The sequence below is a fragment of the Argopecten irradians genome, chromosome 7 (genome assembly GCF_041381155.1).
Source record: "Argopecten irradians isolate NY chromosome 7, Ai_NY, whole genome shotgun sequence".
Classification (NCBI taxonomy): domain Eukaryota; kingdom Metazoa; phylum Mollusca; class Bivalvia; order Pectinida; family Pectinidae; genus Argopecten; species Argopecten irradians.
Genome location: NC_091140.1, coordinates 11,272,423 through 11,295,628, shown reverse-complemented (window position 1 = coordinate 11,295,628; position 23,206 = coordinate 11,272,423). Strand labels below are relative to the sequence as shown.

Genomic DNA, 23,206 nt, shown 5'->3' with positions numbered 1-23,206 from the left:
AAAGAGCGAAAGTAGTAGACCATACAACTTGAAGCGTAAAAAACTGTTAAGGAAAATTCGAAAGGTTAAATGATAAAACAAACTATAACTAAAGGTAAATTGTTCTTTATTTAATATATATAATTTCAAACTTGAACAAGCAATAGAAAAATCGTGCATCATTTACAAACAATCGTTGTTAGTATGGCACATATTAACGGATAAAACTCGGGCAACACTTCGGTATGCGATTTACCAATAGGTGTTTTGTTTCATACCCACATACAGCTCCATGTATATAGAAGTGTGTGTGTGTGTAATAAAGATAAAGAAAACCAACCTCGTGGATAATCCTCTCTTTACTCCTGTGTAATATTGTTTGAGCTAAACGTTAATAGGATTGTATGCAATATACATTACATCAAATATCGCCAATGGAAATGTTTACAGGTATAAAAGGGAGGTAACTCCGGGCTAAAATACAAACTATAAATCGTTGACATATTTCTGAATAAGGCACATTGAGCTTTATTATATTATACATAATAAGATAGATTATCTTCACAGCAACCACAAATATATCTGAACACAGACTCCATCCGAAAATGAATGGAAATTTATAAACAAACAAGATGTCTGGACGGCCTGTATTGCTCACCTAGATAATGCAATAATGACAAAATACCACATTCCCAAAAAGAAAGCATAATTTCACATATTTCAGTTTTATCAAAATAAGTTTTGACCAAACATAAGTTCCTCTTTTTTCAGAAACAGCAATTCATATGGCTTAGAACGTACATGTATTTTCCCCGATACGACCAATCCTGCCTAGCCAAGTAATTTTAGTCAACATTTATAAAAGATATGTTCTTTTCCAATTGATGTTTCTGACGAAATTTGACTTAAATATACCGAGAATTTTTTAGCGTTTTAAAGAAATGAAGGCAATGGACAAAGCTTACATCTAATTTAAGAAAGCATATTGATAATACTAAGTATTGAAAAAAGACTATATAAAACTCTTGACATTGCATCTGAAAAATTGTTAGTAATCTGGTGACATCTGGAATAATAATACTGAACAGTATTAGTAATGCTGAACACATTAACTTCATTGTAGAAGTCGCTAATATCTCTTATCATTGGAAGTTATTGTTGAACATTAGGAACAAACTTTAAACATTCCACAGAAATATATATCTATAAATAATATTGCGACAGAAAGCTCCGACCATACTGAGTATAAGACTGTAAACTTCGGGAGTAATTCTGAACATTGTCTAATCGTTTGGTTCGATAGACATTTTCTCTTCTATATACATGTAACACTGTGTTACATATATATGGAGAGAAAAATGTCTATAGAGCCAAACGCCTGTGTTCTTATCACTAACATAGAATATGAAGAATATAACATTAACGCAAAGGGAAAGAAGCAAACAATCTGAACACAATGAAAAACTGTGGCAACGCGAATAACATTTCAATCGAAATATGAGCGTAAATGGTTAGATAGATTATGACAGAATTTAAATCTGAAGAGAAAGCAAAGTTGGCAAATATTCTTAATGTTGTTATGAAATTAAGGTAGCCGAAAGCTAGCGGAATAGGACTAACCGTGCTAAAATCCGGTGCATTTTGTAAGGCACATTTATGATGATTAATAAACAAGGGAAAACAATCAAAACTAGCCGGAACACTTTTCAAAGGTTCTTTCACATCTCCTCCTATTTTCTATGTGTCTTAAGGTGGCGCTCAAGGTCGTTGTGCCAGGCAAAGGTCATGGTACATTTGGTACATGAGAACGGTTTGACCTCAGCATGTCTGGTGGTACGGTGATACTTCAGATCATCGCCACGGAAGAATGATTTGGTGCAGAGTTCACACTTGAACGGCCGTTCGCCTGTGTGATATCGAACGTGACGATCTCTGTTAGGTTTGGATGTGAACGTTTTACCACAGTATTCACATAGAAAACGTCGATGCATCGTATTGTTATGTTTGTCGTAGGTTTCAAAATCGGTCGACAAATCTCCGCAAACGTCGCACGTAAATGACTCCTCGTTTTTAAAGAGAGAAACAGGCGTTACGACTCGCTCGAACCCAGGAGAACGAACATTCAGCTTTATGGGCGACGGTTGTATGACTAACTTTTTTTCAAGGTCACCATTCTGTGGAAAAACGGGACCAGTATCCATTTGCTCAGGTTGTGACGTCACGGATGAGTGTGGTGACGCGACATTTACACTCTGATTATCAGGTGAGAGATGCTGATCATCGGATGCTCCGTCCGAGTCCGAATCTGGTTCTTGTTTGACCACTAAGTTATGGTATGAACTATCCCCGAGCTTGACCTTGACATGTGTTTTACGTGACGAAGATGTGGTCAAAGTATTCAGCAATAGTGACTGTTTTGATGCCACCACAGGCGTGATCGGGTCGTCTGATGACGTCAGTGAATCCGCTGGAGCAGTGTCTTGCGCGTTTGACTCTCTTGATGTCTCGACATCTGCCTGAGATTTCGGATCGCTGTCATTAGAATACGGTGACGTATCATCCATTGACATCTCGTGCGTTCTGGTGATGTGTTCCGTGAGGATGTCCTCGGTCTCGAACCCTTGCTGACATTCCGTACACCAGTACTGACTGGAGCTGTCACTATTCAGAACTTTCTCTCCCTTGATAAACTCTCCCGTGTACTCTTCATCTCTCGAGTCTATACCCATCATTCCTACTTCCTGTTTCGGTAGAAGACTTCCTTGTTCCGGCGACTGACTTCGACCGTTGATGGCAACATTCTCTTCTTTTATTCCATGCATGAAGAAATTGCTATGAGTGACCATATGCTCGCGGAGATTTGAAGGATACCTGAACTGCTTCAAGCAAATCGTGCATGTGTGGCGCTTGGCTTGAGCGTGCGTGTGCTCGTGCTTTATGAACTGGTCGTACGTGGAGCACTGCTGGCGACAGAAGCAGCATTGGTACGATGTAAAGTTGGTGTCGTATCTATGTTTCTTCACGTGGTTGGTGTACTTAAACGGGTCGTTAAACTCCATGTCGCACGTGGTGCAGGAGAATGTACTAGCATTGTCATGAGTAAGAAGGTGCTTGTTGTACATAAGCGAGTTTGAGCCTGTGAAAGGACATACGGAACATTGATATACTTTCAACTCAGGATGTTCTTTCTTGTGAATCTGGAATTTCTGATCGTCGTCAAAGCTCTCGCCGCATGTTGGACATACATGGACAAGTTTCCTTAAGTGTTCTTTGCGCATGTGTGTTTTTATCGTCTTCCTGTCCATGTAGCCCTTTCCACACAAGTTACAGCGGAACGGTTTGCTGTAGTTATGGCGAATAAGGTGACGTTTGATATCGTCCTTCCGAGTGAAACTTTCGGAGCACAGCGAACACTGGTACGGTTTGTAACCCGTGTGCAAGCGGATATGACGTTTCATGTTGTTCCGGCACGTGAAGGTGTTGTAACAGATTTGGCACGTAAATACATTGTGAACATTGAGATTATGATGAACAAATGCAGGCCCATCAGCTGCCACGTCCCCACAGCGCTTACAGCGAATGTTTTTAGCTGGCAGAGACGCCACCGATGACGTACTTGCCGCCGTATTGGTGCTGGTCGGTTTCGTATTATCATTTGCTAACGATCGCGATGTGGCATTTGCTTTGGGGATTCGTCTTGCATTAGCAACCAGTTTCTGGGCCATGAGCCGATGGACAATTGGTTTTCGCATTGGAACGCTGTGGATTAAATTATTTGACCTGCTGACCGCCTGATCTTGTGGATCGAATTTCTTCTCGTCCTCGTCATAATCATCGTCCATGTCATCCAATTCCGAGTCGACAGGAGCACTCCCGAAGTCGTTGCTAGACGACATGCTGGAAGGTGCGTCTTGTGGCGACATGTCATCCTCTCCTGAGGGCGGGAGACTGGAGTCGGCTACAGCCGATATATCATCAGGCCACGACTTTTGTACTGTCTTTGTGAACTTGCCAGAGCTAGGACTTCGCATTCTATTGCTAGATGTTTGATCGCCAGCTGTTAATGATTGAGGACGAAACGTCTCGGAATAACCCTTTCTTTGTACGATATTGGTGACACGTGGTTGTTTTTCATATCGTTCCATAGAGCTATCATCCTCACATAAACTGTCATTATTTGGCAGGGACGATTCGTCCCGGATCTTCTGGAAATACTCATGTACTTTGATGACGATTTGCTGAGACTCGTTCTCGAGTGTGATACTGATGATGCCGTCCACCTCCAGGTTGTGACGAAATGACACCGTCTCCTTACACAAGGTCAGTATAGACTGCTTCAGCAGGCGGGCCACTAGGTCCTTCTCTTTACTGGACATCTCGGACCTGGAAATATAAAAAAAATGTATCCTCAAAACCAAAGTCAATGTACTAGGTCTAAACATATCCCCGTAACCAAAGTCTAGAAACATATTCTCGTAACCAATGTCAATGTACTATATATATAAACATATCCTCAAAATCAAAGTCATTGTACTAGGTCTAAGATATCCTCAAAACCAAAGCCAATGCACCAGGTATGATCCTCATTGGTTAAAAGTGAGAGGAAAGTAACGTCACCTTAGATACTTGAAAAAAAATCATTTATTATAAGTAGCATGTCAACAATGATGCCTTTCCGACTATACATTGCCTAACGCTTAAATGAGCAATTCTGGTAATCAAGAAAATCAACTAAATGTATCATATTTCCAACGTCGAGGATTACTAAAAATCGCACATATTTCAACTTATTCCGAGCATCGTACACTGTCCAAATGCAAAAACAGACTCAGACTACCTTCTGGGTAGGGCCATCGTAAACAACTTATTTCGGCAGAGGCAATATTCCCAACTTCATTCGAACTGGGGTAATGGTATACTTAGTGACCAATAAAAAGGATGCCATATCGGTAGATAATCTTGATCATATACATCATGTAAGTCGAACCTAAAACTAGAAATCCATACCGCAGTATTTAACCCTCTGTCGAGTTGTTTGGAGAAGACGCGGAGTAGCTGTAGGTACCCGACATCGCGTAGAGATCGCTACCTAATTCTTTTTCACATTAGCTACACAGGGATATGAAAATTAGTTATAGTTTATATAGTTATGGACCCACCAGAGTGCCCATTTTAGACGTTGAAGGGATCTAGATAAAAAAATCGGTAAATGACGAGGTGTCCCGAAAGGAGCAGTGACTGAAATGAAAAGTTGTTAAGCTCCTTTCGGACAAACTGAAATGAAAAGTTTTGTTGGAATGGCGCTACTATTGTCTTAGTGACAGCACTTTGTATAGATGTGTAGGATGATTTTGAAAGGGAAATTATCGCTCTTTCAAACGATAGTAACAGTGTTTTGTGAAGAAGTGCTAGAAATTTGATTTTCCCCCACCCTTTACGTGTATAGTACAATGTCGAGTATGATTTTTTTACCGATTTTTTTTTATCTAGACCCATAAAGCGTCTAAAATGGTCTATGGAAACTATGGTGAATCCATAATTATATAAACTGTAACTAATTCACAGACCCCTGTGATTAGCTGCCATTACTCTTTACAGCCCGTTCTGGAAAGCTTGATAAATATTGCTCGAAAAGACAAGGAGAACTGTCTGTTGATCTACTGTGTGATTTGGGTAGTTGTTCCCGATAAATTACTCAAATTATGTAATACCGAGGGCAGTAAGCATTGCGTGTTAGCGAGATCCCGGAAATGGTGAGTCCGTATATTGTAGTTTACTGCAATAAGGAAGATGTAATACATATACATTGTGTGGGCATGTTTCTCCTGAATAAAGCGCGGGTATAGGGAAAATGGGATGCTCTAAGACTTATAAGTGATTGTAACAAACGTCAAATGGTAAACTCGTTAGTAACTCAATCAGATCACGTGATAACCAGTCATAACGCATCAGGTGACATGATATAGCAGGAGAACACATCAGATCACGTGATATACCAGAAAGAACGCATCAGCACAATATTAACCTGGTTCTGACGTCAAAAAGGGGATGTTGAATCAATGTTTCTAAAACTAACACATCGAGTCGATAAGTCTTATATAGAACCTCACGTGACTATGTATCAGCCAATGAGAATAGTTAAAACCCAGAGAATATCTAATATAAGTCAGTAACTCGTCAGGCCATGCGTTGTACCCGTCAGTAACTCGTCAGATCATGTGATATATCCGTCAGTTACTCGTCAGATCATGTGATATACCTATCAGTAACTCGTCAGATCATGTGATATATCCGTCAGTTACTCGTCAGATCATGTGATATACCTATCAGTTACTCGTCAGATCATGTGATATACCTATCAGTAACTCGTCAGATCATGTGATACAGCCGTCAGTAACTCGTCAGATCATGTGATATAGCCGTCAGTAACTCGTCAGATCATGTGATATATCCGTCAGTAACTCGTCAGATCATGTGATATACCTATCAGTAACTCGTCAGATCATGTGATATAGCTATCAGTAACTCGTCAGATCATGTGATATACCTATCAGTAACTCGTCAGATCATGTGATATACCTATCAGTAACTCGTCAGATCATGTGATATACCTATCAGTAACTCGTCAGATCATGTGATATACCTATCAGTAACTCGTCAGATCATGTGATACAGCCGTCAGTAACTCGTCAGATCATGTGATATACCCATCAATAACTCGTCAAATCATGTGATACACCTGTCAGAAGCTCGTCAGATCATGTGATATACCCATCAGTAACTCGTCAAATCATGTGATACACCTGTCAGTAACTCGCCAGATTATGTGATGTACCTGTCAGTAATTCGTCAGATCACGTGATCTACCAGTCTGTAACAAAATCTAGATTGATCCATCTCATAACTTATCTACAGTCCATAGCTACCGTATCAAATAGTCCGAACTACTGCCAACCAAAGTAAGGACGAACTCGTCAATGCAAACAGGATGTTTAAGTACAAGAGTCAAGAGAATAAACAATCTTAATTCTGAATCAACAAATATTTTACACTTTATATGGATGATTATATTCTCCAATCACTATAACAATGCCATGCGACAATGACACGTCGACATAAATTAATGCATTCTTCCTGGTTTTAAGTTATTCACGAGGGATGTTTACGGGTAGATATTTCTATAGATATCTGTATTAAGAACTTTGCAGTGCTTCCCAGAAGGAAAAGGCCTTGATTGTACAATAAAATACATTCCCAAAGGACATAACAGTCACGTGACGCGATTGTCCCTTAGATACACTTTCCTATAATTAAGGCTATACTATTTAATATGTTTGACAGTGTATTTATCTATATTTTTGCCATAATATTTAATTATTTTCTAACATAATTCCTCCCTGTTTTCGTTAATTAGAAAAATCAATATTACCTGGCGGCATCAGAGAAGGAACGTTCCGGTGAAATAGTGTTTCTATGAACAGTATAATCCAGTGTTTGGTAGAACGTGTCTCCCCGGCATGGAAGTGACTACCCGTACGAGGGACTCATTATATAAGGCCCCACTTCAAACACAGGAACACGGAGTAACAGCTTCCTGCTAATCACGCCTCCTCAATATAATGACAACTATATATATATACTCTGGTGCGTGTCCAGCCAAAAAAACACCATGTACTTCCCGCTAAACACTTGACAGTGTCTGTCTTAATTAATATCAACTGGAAGTAAAGGTTCAATGTTGTTTCCAAATCAATTCTCGCTCTTGTTCGTATTTACTTTAGGGATCAAAACATCGGGCATGGGAAGTATGTAATACTGTATATTAAGGCGGCATGGCTTATAGGTTCATTATCACATTAGCAGTCAAGGACGACTCCGGAAAAGTTTGGGAAAACCAGACCCGGACATAGCACACTGGGTAAACCTGCCTGACTAAACAAGGTACATACAGACACCAGCCCAAAGACCACTCCCACCCCGTCATACAAATCACAATGACCCTATCACGATTTCATGATCACTTTTTATAACGCCTGGTTATTGTCGCAAGTACAATGGTTCATTTATCTTTGATCATATCTATTGCATCTATATACTGATGATGATGGTGGTTATGCATGCGATGATGATGATGATGATTGTGATTAAAATGATGTGGTTGTACGTGTGATGCTGCTGCTGCTGCTGATGATATGATAATATGATGATGATGATGATGATGATGATGATGATGATGATGATGAAGTCGATGATAATGATGATGTACGTGTGGTGATGATGATGATGTACGTGTAGTGATGATGATGATGATTATGACGATGATGGTGATGATGATGATGTCGATGATGAAGATGTACGTGTGGAGGTGATGGTGATGATGATGATGATGATGTACCTGTGGTGGTGGTGGTGGTGATGATAATGTACGTGTGGTGATGACGACGAAGATGATGATGATGATGATTGATGATGATAATGATGATTGATGATGATGATGATGATTGATGATGATAATGATAATGTACGTGTGGTGATGACGACGAAGATGATGATGATGATGATGATGATTGATGATGATGATGATGATGTACGTGTGGTGGTGGTGGTGATGATAATGTACGTGTGGTGATGACGACGAAGATGATGATGATGATGATGATGATTGATGATAATGATGATGTACGTGTGGTGGTGGTGGTGATGACGACGAAGATGACGATGATGAGTATGATGATGATGATGGTGATGACGAGTTGAACCCGTTTAGTATTTACTATTCTATACTATTTTTACTATAAATGACATTACACGTCATGAAACCTTACCGTACAGGTTGAGTTAACTATTACCATAAAAACTCAATGAGGTTTTAGTTTCACATCTTAACAATAACATTCCATTATTCATAATATTTTCGCAGTCGAGTTTATTCCAATCCTATCGCTAGTGATCGATATACACGTAAACAGTCTAAACGTAGTTTTTTTTTAATCCGATGTAAAATCCAACGAAGTATTCACTATTCCGCCAGATGTTACCCGACGTTGCCCAACATATCTAGAGAAATGATTTATACATTATAATTTATTATATTCAATTTTATTGTTAAATTTTATTCAAAATAATATACACATGCAAATAAATATACAGGCCTGGGCAAATGTATCAAAAAATGAATTTTGAAGATGGATCGTCGTTGTATTTCTCCTCCCGTCGTCTCATCATCATCATAATCATCATCATCATTTATAAGTGATGAGAAGGATTTGTAGGTCGGGTTTTAGGCGAATATGAGTATTGTAGATGTAATACAAATTACAAAAACTAACTTTATACATGGAAATCGGATACGATGCATCATAGTCACTTGTCCGATTCAGAATATTATTTAGGCGTCAAACGTGAAAAGAGAAATTTTACAACCAGATTTCGGAATCTGGAGCGTACGCCCCTAGGACCGGATATTGTCAGTTATATAGTCGACTTGATTATAGCGTAACTTATACCGTTATAAAGCTGGTGATAATGAGAGTATTGTACACATGTCCAGTACCCCTCCTTGATGACCCCCTCCCCTCTAACATACCGGACAGGCCAGACGATAATCTCACTAATTAAACGCCATACAATACGCCAGTACCTATCCTGAGTGTGTACACATATACGGACACCACGTGGCTAGGACCCACATCTGGAGATTAATCAACTGCAGCTAGACTAACCCCGCTACCGTACGATAAAAAATCCGGATCCCCCTCCCTTCCCGTCCGGAAACCTTCTCTGACAGTTTCCCAAATGGCTAATACATGTGATATAGACGTAGATTTTTTAAAGCCTGTTTGTAAAGTTATATCTCCTGAATCGAGACCAGGAAAATGGGAAAATGTATGCTATGTCGTCAGTAAACATGAGCCGAGCAGACGATATCCGTCTCAGCTCACACTTACCACGGATATGGGACAAAGGGGGCACCGTGGGGTCCCTAACACTCCAGTATATAAATAAAGGATAAAAATTATAGTGAATATGACTCAGACGTCAATTATATAAACTCGGTGTAATATCGAAGTGGAATCGCTCAAGTAGCTCTGTCAAGTGTCAATGAACCGTATACCTATATAACATATCGTTACCGCAGGCAATACACATCCACTCTCACTTTCACCCAACATAGTCAGTTCTCTTAGAAGAGACTTCACACTGCTAAATCAGGCCTAATTATGCATTACCAACATCGAAATGTAGTTTACAAACACGTATAAGAGCCGTAGATGTGTAAACAATTAATGTCGACAAAATCTTAAGGTTGAATACCCCGTGACGGGCCCCTTCGCCTCGGATTATCCTGACTGTGTACAGTTATCTGATCCCATAGGAATGTAAAAACTCTCCCAAACTTCTCCAAACTTTCTCCAACATAGGATATACTTACTTTAAAGTGACGGAATGTCCCTCAGTGAACTTTAGCTCCAGTTGACAACTTTAAAGTCCGCCAAAAACAGCCCTGAATTCACACTCGGAAACTTTGGAGCAGACGCCAGCCCACCAACCGACCGACAAACTGTGTCCTTTTCCGACCCGGACGCATGGCACGTATGGTTCCTATAAATTACCGCGTATGTGTGGGCAAAAAACGGAACGAAGCCGTGAGGCAGAATAAATAAGGACACATATGTGTCAAGTTATCTGGAGTTTGTACGGGACCCTGGCCGACATGCCAGGAGGAGCGGAGAAACTACTGGGGCTTAGTGGGAATAGGAATAATTCGGGTGTCGGCGCCGTTCATACATGTATGTGTATAAGTAGTAACGTTCACGTATAGAAATAATGGTGACTTCTACATGTATCTAGCTGTAGCAGAAACATATATACATAATAATATGTTTCTGTCTGTAGTAGTTGTATAAAAAGAACACAATCGGAAGAATCATATGACAATGCTAGATAAATCCACGTCAGGAACATAAAACTGCTGTGAACAATTATCTACTTTTTGTTCCAGATGTTCATTTGTTTGCTTTTCACTGTCAAATATAGGTGAGATGGAGTATGATAAGACAATGTAAAAGAATTGAGGATTAACTTGGAGTGGTTGATGATGAGAGTACATTCAGATTTTTGTGTTATATCTCCATAACATAATCGATGCAAATGAATCCGTAAAATTCAATTTACTAAAGATAATCTTTTCAATATTCCAAATTTATGTTGGGACTCTTTTGTCTATGAAATCATTACACCGTCATCTCAGCCTATCAAAAGCGACGTAACAATCAGTGACGCCATTTTTTCTTTTATGGACTGATAAAGTAAATATTTAAGATGAAAATGCTCGTAAAAAGCAAAGTTGAATTATTGAACAATAAATAAGATAAAACGGCGAGACACACGTATCCAACAGGACAATTCAATTTTAACGACAAAAAATGAAGTTTAAATACGAGTGTATGCATAACAAGTCACTCAAACGCTTCAGAAATAAATTAGGGAGGGGGGGGGGGGGGCAAGTCACCAATGTTCTCGAAATAAACATAAAGAGGACATGAATATGTCACTAATATGGTTTAGTATACCTTTATATAAAGAGAGATAGTCAAAGATAGAGTAATATTTAGATTTAGAAAAAGTAAAACGCTCTCTGAAATAAAGTGGGCGATTAATTTGCACTCTTAATTAACTCACTCAAACGCTCTGAGTAAAGATGAAAAGTCACCCAAACGTTCTCTGTCGAAAGAGAGCAAATCACTTAAACGCTCTCGGTAATAAAGAGGGGAAGTTATTCAAACGTTTCTCTATACTACAAAATGGCAAGTCAGTGAAACGATCTCTGTAAAAAGAGGGAAAATCACCCATAAGCTCTGAGTAAAGAGGACAAGTCTCTCAAACGTTATCGGTAATAAAGAGGGCAAGTCACACAAACGTTGTCGGTAGTAAAGAGGGCAAGTCACTCAAACTTTGTCGGTAATAAAGAGGGCAAGTCACAGAAACGTTGTCGGTAGTAAAGAGGGCAAGTCACTCAAACGTTGTCGGTAATAAAGAGGGCAAGTCACTAGAAACGTTGTCGGTAATAAAGAGGGCAAGTCACTCAAACGTTGTCGGTAATAAAGAGGGCAAGTCTCTAGAACGTTGTCGGTAATAAAGAGGGCAAGTCACTCAAACGTTGTCGGTAATAATTAAAGAGGGCAAGTCTCTAAAACGTTGTCGGTAATAATTAAAGAGGGCAAGTCTCTAAAACGTTGTCGGTAATAATTAAAGAGGGCAAGTCACTCAAACGTTGTCGGTAATAATTAAAGAGGGCAAGTCTCTAGAACGTTGTTGGTAATAAAGAGGGCAAGTCACTCAAACGTTGTCAGTAATAAAGAGGGCAAGTCACTCAAACTTTGTCGGTAATAATTAAAGAGGGCAAGTCTCTAGAACGTTGTTGGTAATAAAGAGGGCAAGTCACTCAAACGTTGTCGGTAGTAAAGAGGGCAAGTCTCTAGAACGTTGTCGGTAATAAAGAGGGCAAGTCTCTAGAACGTTGTTGGTAATAAAGAGGGCAAGTCACTCAAACGTTGTCGGTAATAAAGAGGTTGAGTCACTTAAACGTTTTTGTTTCGGTAAAACAGACGGCAAGTCACAATGAATTCCCTTCAAAGGTCAAAGAGAAGAAAATATAATAGATTATACAACTGCGAGCCAAGAAATACTGGACGAGTTATCTTTCTTGCATCGCGACAGTAACAACGTTGCTCCATACAGAACATATTTTGGACAACTAAAGAAAAAAGTCAGTTTTGCTTGTAAAGAGAATTATGGCGTCGCCTTTTGTAACGTCACTTCTGATTGGATGTGATGACGGCGTAATAATTTGATTGTTAAAAGAGTCCAAAAATGAATTTTGAATATTGAAGAGATACTATTTAGTAAATTGAAGTACATGTTTAAAAAGGATTAATTTGAATAGATATTTTATATTATGGAGATATTACAGAAAAAGCTGAGTGTACTCTCATCATAAACCACTTCGCTTCACTCAGATTTTTGTATTATATCTCAATAACATAAAAATCTATTCAAGTTAATCCTTAGACAATCATTTGCTCCCAACTTGGGGATGGGGAAAGGGTATTCTTATTATGGGCTAACTTCCATTAATAGAATGTCCCGATCCTCCCATTTCCTATTGCATTGTATTTCTCTTAACCAGATTCTTTTAAAACTGACTGGATGATAGTACTATGACTCTTTCCTAATTTCCTTTATGTGGACTTAGAATGTCTCTTTCTCAAATACACAATAACCCCACCTCCTTTCTTTGTAAGTTGACTTACCTATACACAGTGTCCCGACTCCCGGTATCCATTGACTTACCTAGCATATACACCATTCCCGACCCCCATATCAACTGACTTACCTACACCCCCCTCCAAACATGATGTCTATCATCTCATAATTCAACTTCTGGTATCCAAAGACTTACCGATACACTGTAACGACCCCCGGTAACCAGGGACCTACCGATACACTGTGTTCCGACCCTCCGGTATCCACTGATTAACCGATACACTGTGTCCCGACCCTCCGGTATCCACTGACTTACCAATACACTGTGTCCCAAGCCTCCGTTATCCACGGACCTACCGATACACTGTGTTCCGACCCTCCGGTATCCACTGATTAACCGATACACTGTGTCCCGACCTTCCGGTATCCACTGACTTACCAATACACTGTGTTCCGACCCTCCGGTATCCACGGACCTACCGATACTCTGTGTTCCGACCCTCCGGTATCCACTGACTTACCGATATACTGTGTCCCGAATCTCCGGTATCCACGAACCTATCGATACACTGTGTCCCGACCCTCCGGTATCCACTGACTTACCGATACACTGTGTCCCGACCCTCCAGTATCCACTGACTTACCGATACACTGTGTTCCGACCCTCCGGTATCCACGGACCATCCGATACACTGTGTTCCGACCCTCCGGTATCCACGGACCATCCGATACACTGTTTCTCGACCCTCAGGTATCCACGGACCTACCGATACACTGTGTCCCAGCCCTCAGGTATCCATTGACTTACCGATACACTGTGTCCCGACCCCCAGAATCCACTTCCTTACCGATACACTGCGTTCCGACCCTCCGGTATCCACGAACCTATCGATACACTGTGTCCCGACCCTCCGGCATCCACGGACCTACCGATACACTGTATCCCGACCATCCGGTATCCACGGACCTACCGATACACTGTATCCCGACCCTCCGGTATCCCCTGCTTTACTGATACACTGTACCCCGACCCTCCGGTATCCACGGACCTACCGACACACTGTGTCTCGACCCTCCGGTATCCACGGACCTACCGACACACTGTGTTCCGACCCTCCGGTATCCACTGACCTACCGACACACTGTGTCTCGACCCTCCGGTATCCACGGACCTACCGACACACTGTGTTCCGACCCTCCGGTATCCACTGACCTACCGACACACTGTGTCTCGACCCTCCGATATCCACTGACCTACCGTTACACTGTGTCCCGACCCTCCGGTATCCACAGACCTACCGTTACACTGTGTCCCGACCCTCCGGTATCCACTGACTTACCGACACACTGTGTCCCGACCCTTCGGTTACCACCGACTTACCGATACACTGTGTCCCGACCCTCCGGTATTCATCGACTTACCGATACACTGTGTCCCGACCCTCCGGTATTCATCGACTTACCGATACACTGTGTCCCGACCCTCCGGTATCCATCCCTACACGAACAGATCCGCGATCCGTACGTATTGTGACACTCGTGCTCACACCCACCGTTGTCATACAGACACTCGTTATGGTCTGAAAACGAACCGGTTGTTTCATTCAATTCAGAGTAAAAATCAAGACAGACACAAAATAGAGATACAGATTGTAAAGTCAGGTCATCTGGAAGGATGACACACACAGATAAAAATAGTCAAAGGCTTATAAAAACGGATGTGTAAAGGAGTTCAGATAAGGAAGACACAGAGAGGAGGGGATGCAGATTCGAAGGAGCAATGGAATAAAGACGTAAGTGTCTGAGAAGAAAAGAATGCAAAATAAGAGACAGAGACGTAGGATCATAGAAAAAAATAAAGGTGAAGAAACAAAGAGAACAAAGGACAAAGAAAGAAAAATAAATGCAAATGAATAAAGAAAAGCATAGACGCATGAACTGAGCAGAAAATTTGCAATGGAGAAAACAGAGATGGAAATGTTTATAACAAAAAAAGACAAAGACGTATATGACAAAGACAAAATAAAAACCTATGGGACAAAGACAACATAAAGACGTATGGGACAAAGACAAAGTAAAAACCTATGGGACAAAGACAAAGTAAAGACGTTTGGGACAAAGACGAAATAAATCCTATGGGACAAAGACAACATAAAGACGTATGGGACAAAAACAAATTAAATACGTATGGGACAAAGACAAAATAAAGACGTATGGGACAAAGACAAAGTAAAGACGTATGGGACAAAGACAAAATAAAGACGTATGGGACAAAGACAAAATAAAGACGTATGGGACAAAGACAAAATAAAGACGTATGGGACAAAGACAAAATAAAGACGTATGGGACAAAGACAAAATAAAGACGTATGGGACAAAGACAAAATAAAGACGTATGGGACAAAGACAACATAAAGACGTTTGGGACAAAGACAAAATAAAACCTATGGGACAAAGACAACATAAAGACGTATGGAACAAAAACGAACTAAATACGTATGGGACAAAGACAAAATAAAGACGTATGGGACAAAAACAAACTAAATACGTATGGGACAAAGACAAAATAAAGACGTATCGGACAAAGACAAAGTAAAATCGTTTGGGACAAAGACGAAATGAAACCTATGGGACAAAGACAACATAAAGACGTATGGGACAAAAACAAACTAAAGACGTATGGGACAAAGACAAAATAAAAACCTATGGGACAAAGACAAAGTAAAGACGTTTGGGACAAAGACGAAATAAAACCTATGGGACAAAGACAAAATAAAGACGTATGGGACAATACAAAATAAAGACGTATGGGACAAAGACAAAGTAAAGACGTATTGGACAAAAACAAACTAAAGACGTATGGGACAAAGACAAAATAAAGACGTATGGGACAAAGACAAAGTAAAGACGTATTGGACAAAAACAAACTAAAGATGTATGGGACAAAGACAAAATAAAGACGTATGGGACAAAGACAAAATAAAGACGTATGGGACAAAGACAAAATAAAGACGTATGGGACAAAGACAAAATAAAGACGTATGGGACAAAGACAAAATAAAGATGTATGGGACAAAGACAAAATAAAGACGTATGGGACAATGACAAAATAAAGACGTATGGGACAAAGACAAAATAAAGACGTATGGGACAAAGACAAAATAAAGATGTATGGGACAAAGACAAAATAAAGACGTATGGGACAATGACAAAATAAAGACGTATGGGACAAAGACAAAATAAAGACGTATTGAACAAAGACAAAATAAAAACCTATGGGACACAGACAACATAAAGACGTATGGGACAAAGACAAAGTAAAAACCTATGGGACAAAGACAAAGTAAAGACGTTTGGGACAAAGACGAAATAAAACCTATGGGACAAAGACAACATAAAGACGTATGGGACAAAAACAAACTAAATACGTATGGGACAAAGACAAAATAAAGACGTATGGGACAAAGACAAAGTAAAGACGTATGGGACAAAGACAAAATAAAGACGTATGGGACACAGACAACATAAAGACGTATGGGACAAAGACAAAGTAAAAACCTATGGGACAAAGACAAAGTAAAGACGTTTGGGACAAAGACGAAATAAAACCTATGGGACAAAGACAACATAAAGACGTATGGGACAAAAACAAACTAAATACGTATGGGACAAAGACAAAATAAAGACGTATGGGACAAAGACAAAGTAAAGACGTATGGGACAAAGACAAAATAAAGACGTATGGGACAAAGACAAAGTAAAGACGTATTGGACAAAGACAAAATAAAGACGTATGGGACAAAGACAAAATAAAGACGTATGGTACAAAGACAAAATAAAGACGTATGGGACAAAGACAAAATAAAGACGTATGGGACAAAGACAAAATAAAGATGTATGGGACAAAGACAAAATAAAGACGTATGGGACAAAGACAAAATAAAGACGTATGGGACAAACACAAACTAAAGACGTATGGGACAAACACAAAATAAAGACGTATGGGACAAAGACAAAATAAAGATGTATGGGACAAAGACAAAATAAAGACGTATGGGACAATGACAAAATAAAGACGTATGGGACAAAGACAAAATAAAGACGTATTGGACAAAGACAAAATAAAAACCTATGGGACACAGACAACATAAAGACGTATGGGACAAAGACAAAGTAAAAACCTATGGGACAAAGACAAAGTAAAGACGTTTGGGACAAAGACGAAATAAAACCTATGGGACAAAGACAACATAAAGACGTATGGGACAAAAACAAACTAAATACGTATGGGACAAAGACAAAATAAAGACGTATGGGACAAAGACAAAGTAAAGACGTATGGGACAAAGACAAAATAAAGACGTATGGGACAAAGACAAAATAAAGACGTATGGGACAAAGACAAAATAAAGACGTATGGGACAAAGACAAAATAAAGATGTATGGGACAAAGACAAAATAAAGACGTATGGGACAATGACAAAATAAAGACGTATGGGACAAAGACAAAATAAAGACGTATGGGACAAACACAAACTAAAAACGTATGGGACAAACACAAAATAAAGACGTATGGGACACAAGACCTATGTGCTAACTTTGGAACAAAGGCGAAAGAGCAAAGAGAAACAAATGCAGAGGATCAAAGAGAAGCAAAGACGCATTGGACAAAGAAAGACAAAGACGTATAGGGCAAAGAATAACAAATACGTTTGGAATAAGAAGCAACAAAGGCGAAGGAACCATAGAGATAAAAAGACGTACGGCACAACGAGGGACAAAGGCTGAGCAAAGAGAAACAGGGGCGTATGGGGAAAAGAAAAACAACGACGAAAGAGCAAACATAAAAAGGTAGAGATAAAGAGAATTGGCATCGTGTAAACGAGAAAAACAGATGCACAGACAAAAATCCAAACTGATGCAATGCGTAAATAGACAAAGGGGAAAAAGAAACAATTCTGCAGGGTCAAAGATGAAAAAAAAAAAAAAAAAAAACAGGAGAAAAAGTAGAAGTAAAAATAGAAATGCGTCTCTGGCCTTACCAAAACAGTCCCTCCCGTTACTATGGAGAAGGAATCCACGGAAACAATCGCACGCGAACCTGTTCCTTATTCCGGGAATACAAATCTGGTGACACAGACGGCGATTTCCTTGGCATGCTGTCGACTCGAGTGCTACAACATAGACGTCATCAGATTAGTTTATATAAAGTTGTCAAGGTCAAGGAAGGAAACATATCTGGTAAATATATCTGCGATATTGTAGCCAAGAAGATTTTTAAAACAGATAACGACGTCGTCTTCATCCGACCGAACAGTATACTATATTAGTAGGTCAGGCAGCATATTCGTACCATGATGGATAGGACACAGTGAACTTAGCGACAGATACTTACGTTTTATACATTTAGGAGCCACAGGAGCCACCCACTGGTAGTTCTTACAGAAATAGTAGCGCGTGAGGTTGTTTTCGATGACGTAACCAGGATCGCACGTGTAGTTGGTGACGAGAACATAACTCCGCCTCCGTGGGTTGTACAGGTAGCGAGGAGACGCAGTCCCATGATCTATTTCCGGTGGAGCTTTGTAGCGGTACCGGAAACATGTGCTATCACTTACACGCAGGTTCGCTTCAAAGTCAATGGCGGATATATTGAAGGCCAGTGGATCACGGACATGTCTGCCAGGAAGGTTCCGGTTCTGTGGATCCGCGCGCGTCCGGACAGAGGACCCTAGTTATACCAACAAATGGATTAGACATGTGTCAAATGAGACGCGCATATTCTTTTTGTGTCTGAGTTACCTCCTAGTTTCACCAAACTAACGGAAATACGACGAAATGATCTCTCTAATGAGATATCGAACCTTGTATGCTATTTGTTAGCAAGCAAATATAGTAGATTGTCAATGTGCAGACATTTCTAAGGGCTCATTGCTTGTGTACCATGTCATAAAGTTGTGTTGGTTATAGTAGATGATGTTCTCCAGCCCCCCTTTATAGTATGTATGCTGTATGAACATATGCTGTTATTCACATGGATATTGTTTCATTAACAATTAATTTCCCCAATAGTACCTTTTTGAACGGTGACATTACAGACGACAGGACATAAACCAACCACTGCATCGAACCTCCAAACGGAATCTCTTTAAAATTGCCACTTACCTACACATGATGGGAATGGTTTTGTCCAGTTTTGACCGTTGCAGTAAGCACGTGATTGTCCAATCAGATAGTGACCACGCCCGCATGAGAAATGCGCCACAGCTCCATCCATCTCTAGACGCACGTGCATATTACGGGGCACATTTGGGGGATCGCATCCGGTAGCTGAAAGATCGCAGTATTGAAGTTAGAGGATCGGTATATCATGAATTATTCCCTTGACACGTAGCATAGAACTTGTTGGGATATGTCAGAATTTCTGATCTACCACAGTTACTTTCCTTCATTCATACTCTTTCAGTTACCAGAGTTACTTTCCTTCATTCACACTTTGTCATGAGTGACTTCCCTTCATTCACACTTTGTCATGAGTAACTTCCCTTCATTCACTCTCTGTCAGGTACCAGAGTTACTTCCCTTCGTTTACACTCCGTCAATAGTGAACGAAGGGAAGTAACTCTGGAAGATCAGAACGGGCTATGTGTTTAAAAGATTAGTGCTTAACGAAATAAATGCATGTATTTTTAGGTTTATATCGGGTTAAATATGTAAGGAGGGAGAATTACCTACGCATTTAGGTTTCTCTATGGTCCATCGTCCCTCCTCTGTGATACACGCGCCAAACGTCTCCCCGTCCGCCACGAATCCTTCGTCACAAATATACTCTATCAGGAGATTAGGACCCCATACTACCACGCGGCCGTACTGCAGCTCCCTAGGGGGCGTACACACAGACATTTCTGTAAAAATCAAAATACTACTGTATCCAAAGTAATGAAACATTAATATGTAGAAAACATGTGCGAGATTATCAGAAATTACTCCGTTGGTTGTAAGGGTGTATTCTACACCTACATGTACGCACAAAAAAATAGTACCAAATAGATATTGAAGAGTGTTTTGATTGCGTTAAAGGGGGTATGAACGCCATGGGTTGCAGACATATTCAATGTAGCGCGTTAGCGCTACATGTAGAATATGTCTGTATCCCATTCATACCCGTTCATACCACCTATAACGCAATCAAAACATTGTTCAATCTTTATATTTGTATTAAATAAGTCTACTTTTACGTCAAATTTAAAACGGTGATTGTTGCTAAGTTGGGTAACTACGGTAGTCATGATGACAAAGGTTATAGTTTCGATTGTTGAATGTTATAGCTGCAGATTGACTTGAAATATAACAATGACACCTTTAAATTATTTTTGAATTATGTTTTTTTTTTTTTTTTTTTTTTATAATTTTTTCTTCTCAATTTGATAATATATCAATAATGTTCATTTCGAACAAAAAATGAGATAACCGTATGACCATTGAGCTGCTGTTTATCATATATGTGTTTGTCTACGAACGCGATATAGACTAAATTCTTTATAGTGTAACGTGATCGGGTCTATCTTTCGATAGACTTCACCAAGTGAGATATCTGGTCTTGGTAACAGACCACTGGTCAGTGTCACTGGTCTACTCCTGGTACACGGAGTATAGATTTATTCAGCCTTTGGTCACAAGGCCCTCAAGGTTTTGTAATTGTTTTAGTACCACTCAGTAATATAACAAATGCCAGATAAACAGTTAATTATAATTTATTAATAAGTACAAATAGATAAACAGAGTATGAGTTCGTGATACACTTTTGTCTACGACAGGCCACAATGTTCTCTCTCACGTAATACTCACTACAATGTATTTTCTACTAGATACACCTCCAATAATATACTTAATTAGTTAGATAATGATAATAACTCTCTTAAATGACGTGCGCTATCTTTCTAGCCTCAATGAATTTTCCTGGTAGCGAATGTAAACAATACGTAATTCAGGGGGAAACCCCGACTATAAATAACCTACCGTACTGGTATAAATATATTACATAACAAGTATTGTTCCCTAGGAGAAATAGAGAGTGAGTCACGCCCGAACCTGGTCAACGGTTCCGAGCCCTATATAATTCCTGCTACTCTCATCGGCTGCTGGGTCGTGACTGGCGTTTCAATACAAATGTCCCGAAAGCTACGGGACATGTCCCGAAATATCCACGTGCCGGGACCGTCATCTGATTGGCTACTAGTGATGCAATGACGACATCCGGTAGTGACATGCGCAGAGGCCACTACCGGCGAAAAGCATGTTGTCAACAATCAGTATTGATACCAGTTGATTAAAATGACTAACAACGACAATATATTACGACTCACAAAAGCAACACATGCAGCGATGATTCACAAACGATCTACTAGATTGAGGTATTACATAATTTCTTACTGACAACAAATATATACAATATATCGGCTCATATTTCGTATTCGTAACACTCGTCTGTCACACGTCAAGCTTACTGAAACAACGTAACACACTCTCGATTCTCACACAGTTTTATAAACAGAAGACATCGTATAATGTGTATAATCCATATGTAGTCAAGCGTGAACCACCTAACGTTACAATAGTCATGACTTTTATTTTATTGTACGGAGAATAGACAAGTGATTGCATGGTGTGTGTAGGCCTATTTTGAATGCAAAGACGGGAGTAAAGCTCATGATACTGTTTCGGATAGGGTATTACCTGTAATGTTTTTTTCTTCTGGAAACCTGTACATGACCTGTTAACATATTGTTACCTTAGACGATCCCGCAATTGTGCTCCGACAATCAGATGTTCTGTATTACACATACTGGCGTAACTACTGTATGGAATTTCCCCGAACATTCCCGAGAAAAGCCCCTCAGTTGTAGCCCCTACCAGTGATTCATTTTGTTGTTTATTACCGTTACAATTCTTGAACACATCTTTTGTTTTGATGTCAAATACATATTTTTAATTGGATCTAATAGAAACTCTTTATTGTCATTTTGAAATCCGTCAAGACTCAACGTATTACGCAAAATCTTATCGAAGCGTGAACTAGAAGTAGTCCGAACCTGCACTGCGTTTGTATTCATACGTCATTGCGATTACGTTAATTTGAACGCAACTCCCTCCCATTGACTATATAGGGGCATATGTAAATATAGCAAAGTAAAGGACTGTGGGATACGAACAAGAGAGCATGTACATAAGGAGACTCATTCAAAATCATACTTTATGGGTAGTAAAAGCGGATACTAATGGGAATCCCCCCTCAAGTACAAAATCATACTTCTTTGATAATACATATATGCATGTTGTATGATAAGAAACATCTACAAATGAGTATTCATATGTTACGGGAAAAACCAATGGTAATACGTCTCCAGTCTAGCTACTCTACAAGTCGTGGCTTGTCCAATAGCTTCAATTGCTGTCAGGGGAGGGGATGACTATTTTTACTAAGGGGAAACATGACGTGATAGATATATTTTTAGTTATTATGGATTATTATTTACATAGCAAGATAAAATCTCATTTTGACTCTTTAAACCTTATTTTCCGTCTGATGACTTACCTGCAGCCTCCATTCCCGGGGAGGTGATGGAAACGTAAAAGGATGTCGTTAGAAGAGTAGACAACGCGATTTCTAGCCACATGGAGATCGCCATTTTAAATCTAGCTACTTATAAAAAAGCTGTCTTGTTTTAGTGGTCGTTAGATGTACAGGAGTCGAGAGTTCGATGGGAACCAAGTGGTCGACTTCCGGTTACGGTAGGGACGGTATGTGAGCCGTATGTGTCTAGCTTCGTGTGGTACATAAAATACTCTGTATATAGACAACATCATTGTCTGATGGGAAAGGTTCAGTAAATAACAATTCACTAGATATATTACAAGATATAATGGCTATGCACGCTGTCAAGCTTATAATGTGAAATGT

General features: G+C 39.7%; 2 protein-coding genes across 4 annotated transcripts in view; both read right to left on the bottom strand.

Moving 5' to 3' along the window:
- LOC138327553 (fibrillin-2-like) overlaps window positions 1-22,993 on the bottom strand; it is a 51,057-nt gene extending 28,064 nt beyond the window's left edge. Inside the window, exons 1-6 of one of the 2 annotated variants that reach the window (XM_069273726.1) lie at window positions 22,841-22,993; window positions 19,977-20,150; window positions 19,411-19,575; window positions 18,641-18,976; window positions 18,288-18,419; window positions 14,709-14,825 (exon numbers count right to left, since the gene is read on the bottom strand). In XM_069273726.1, coding sequence (XP_069129827.1) covers window positions 14,709-14,825; window positions 18,288-18,419; window positions 18,641-18,976; window positions 19,411-19,575; window positions 19,977-20,150; window positions 22,841-22,934 — 1,018 coding nt within the window. In that variant the 5' untranslated portion in view covers window positions 22,935-22,993. Of the gene's footprint in view, window positions 1-14,708; window positions 14,826-18,287; window positions 18,420-18,640; window positions 18,977-19,410; window positions 19,576-19,976; window positions 20,151-22,840 lie in introns of those variants that run through there. The other variant, XM_069273727.1, reaches the window with a different exon arrangement.
- LOC138327554 (gastrula zinc finger protein xFG20-1-like) lies at window positions 90-10,701 on the bottom strand. Of its 2 annotated transcripts, none has more exons than XM_069273728.1 (2): window positions 10,412-10,701; window positions 90-4,362 (listed from the first exon to the last, which is right to left on the bottom strand). In XM_069273728.1, the coding sequence occupies exon 2, from the start codon at window positions 4,353-4,355 to the stop codon at window positions 1,710-1,712; it is 2,646 nt and encodes an 881-aa protein (XP_069129829.1). In that variant the 5' UTR covers window positions 4,356-4,362; window positions 10,412-10,701; the 3' UTR covers window positions 90-1,709. The 2 variants fall into 2 exon arrangements, with proteins under 2 accessions (XP_069129829.1, XP_069129831.1); XM_069273730.1 differs by lacking the exon at window positions 10,412-10,701 and adding an exon at window positions 7,409-7,835.
- Window positions 22,994-23,206: the final 213 nt, after the last annotated feature.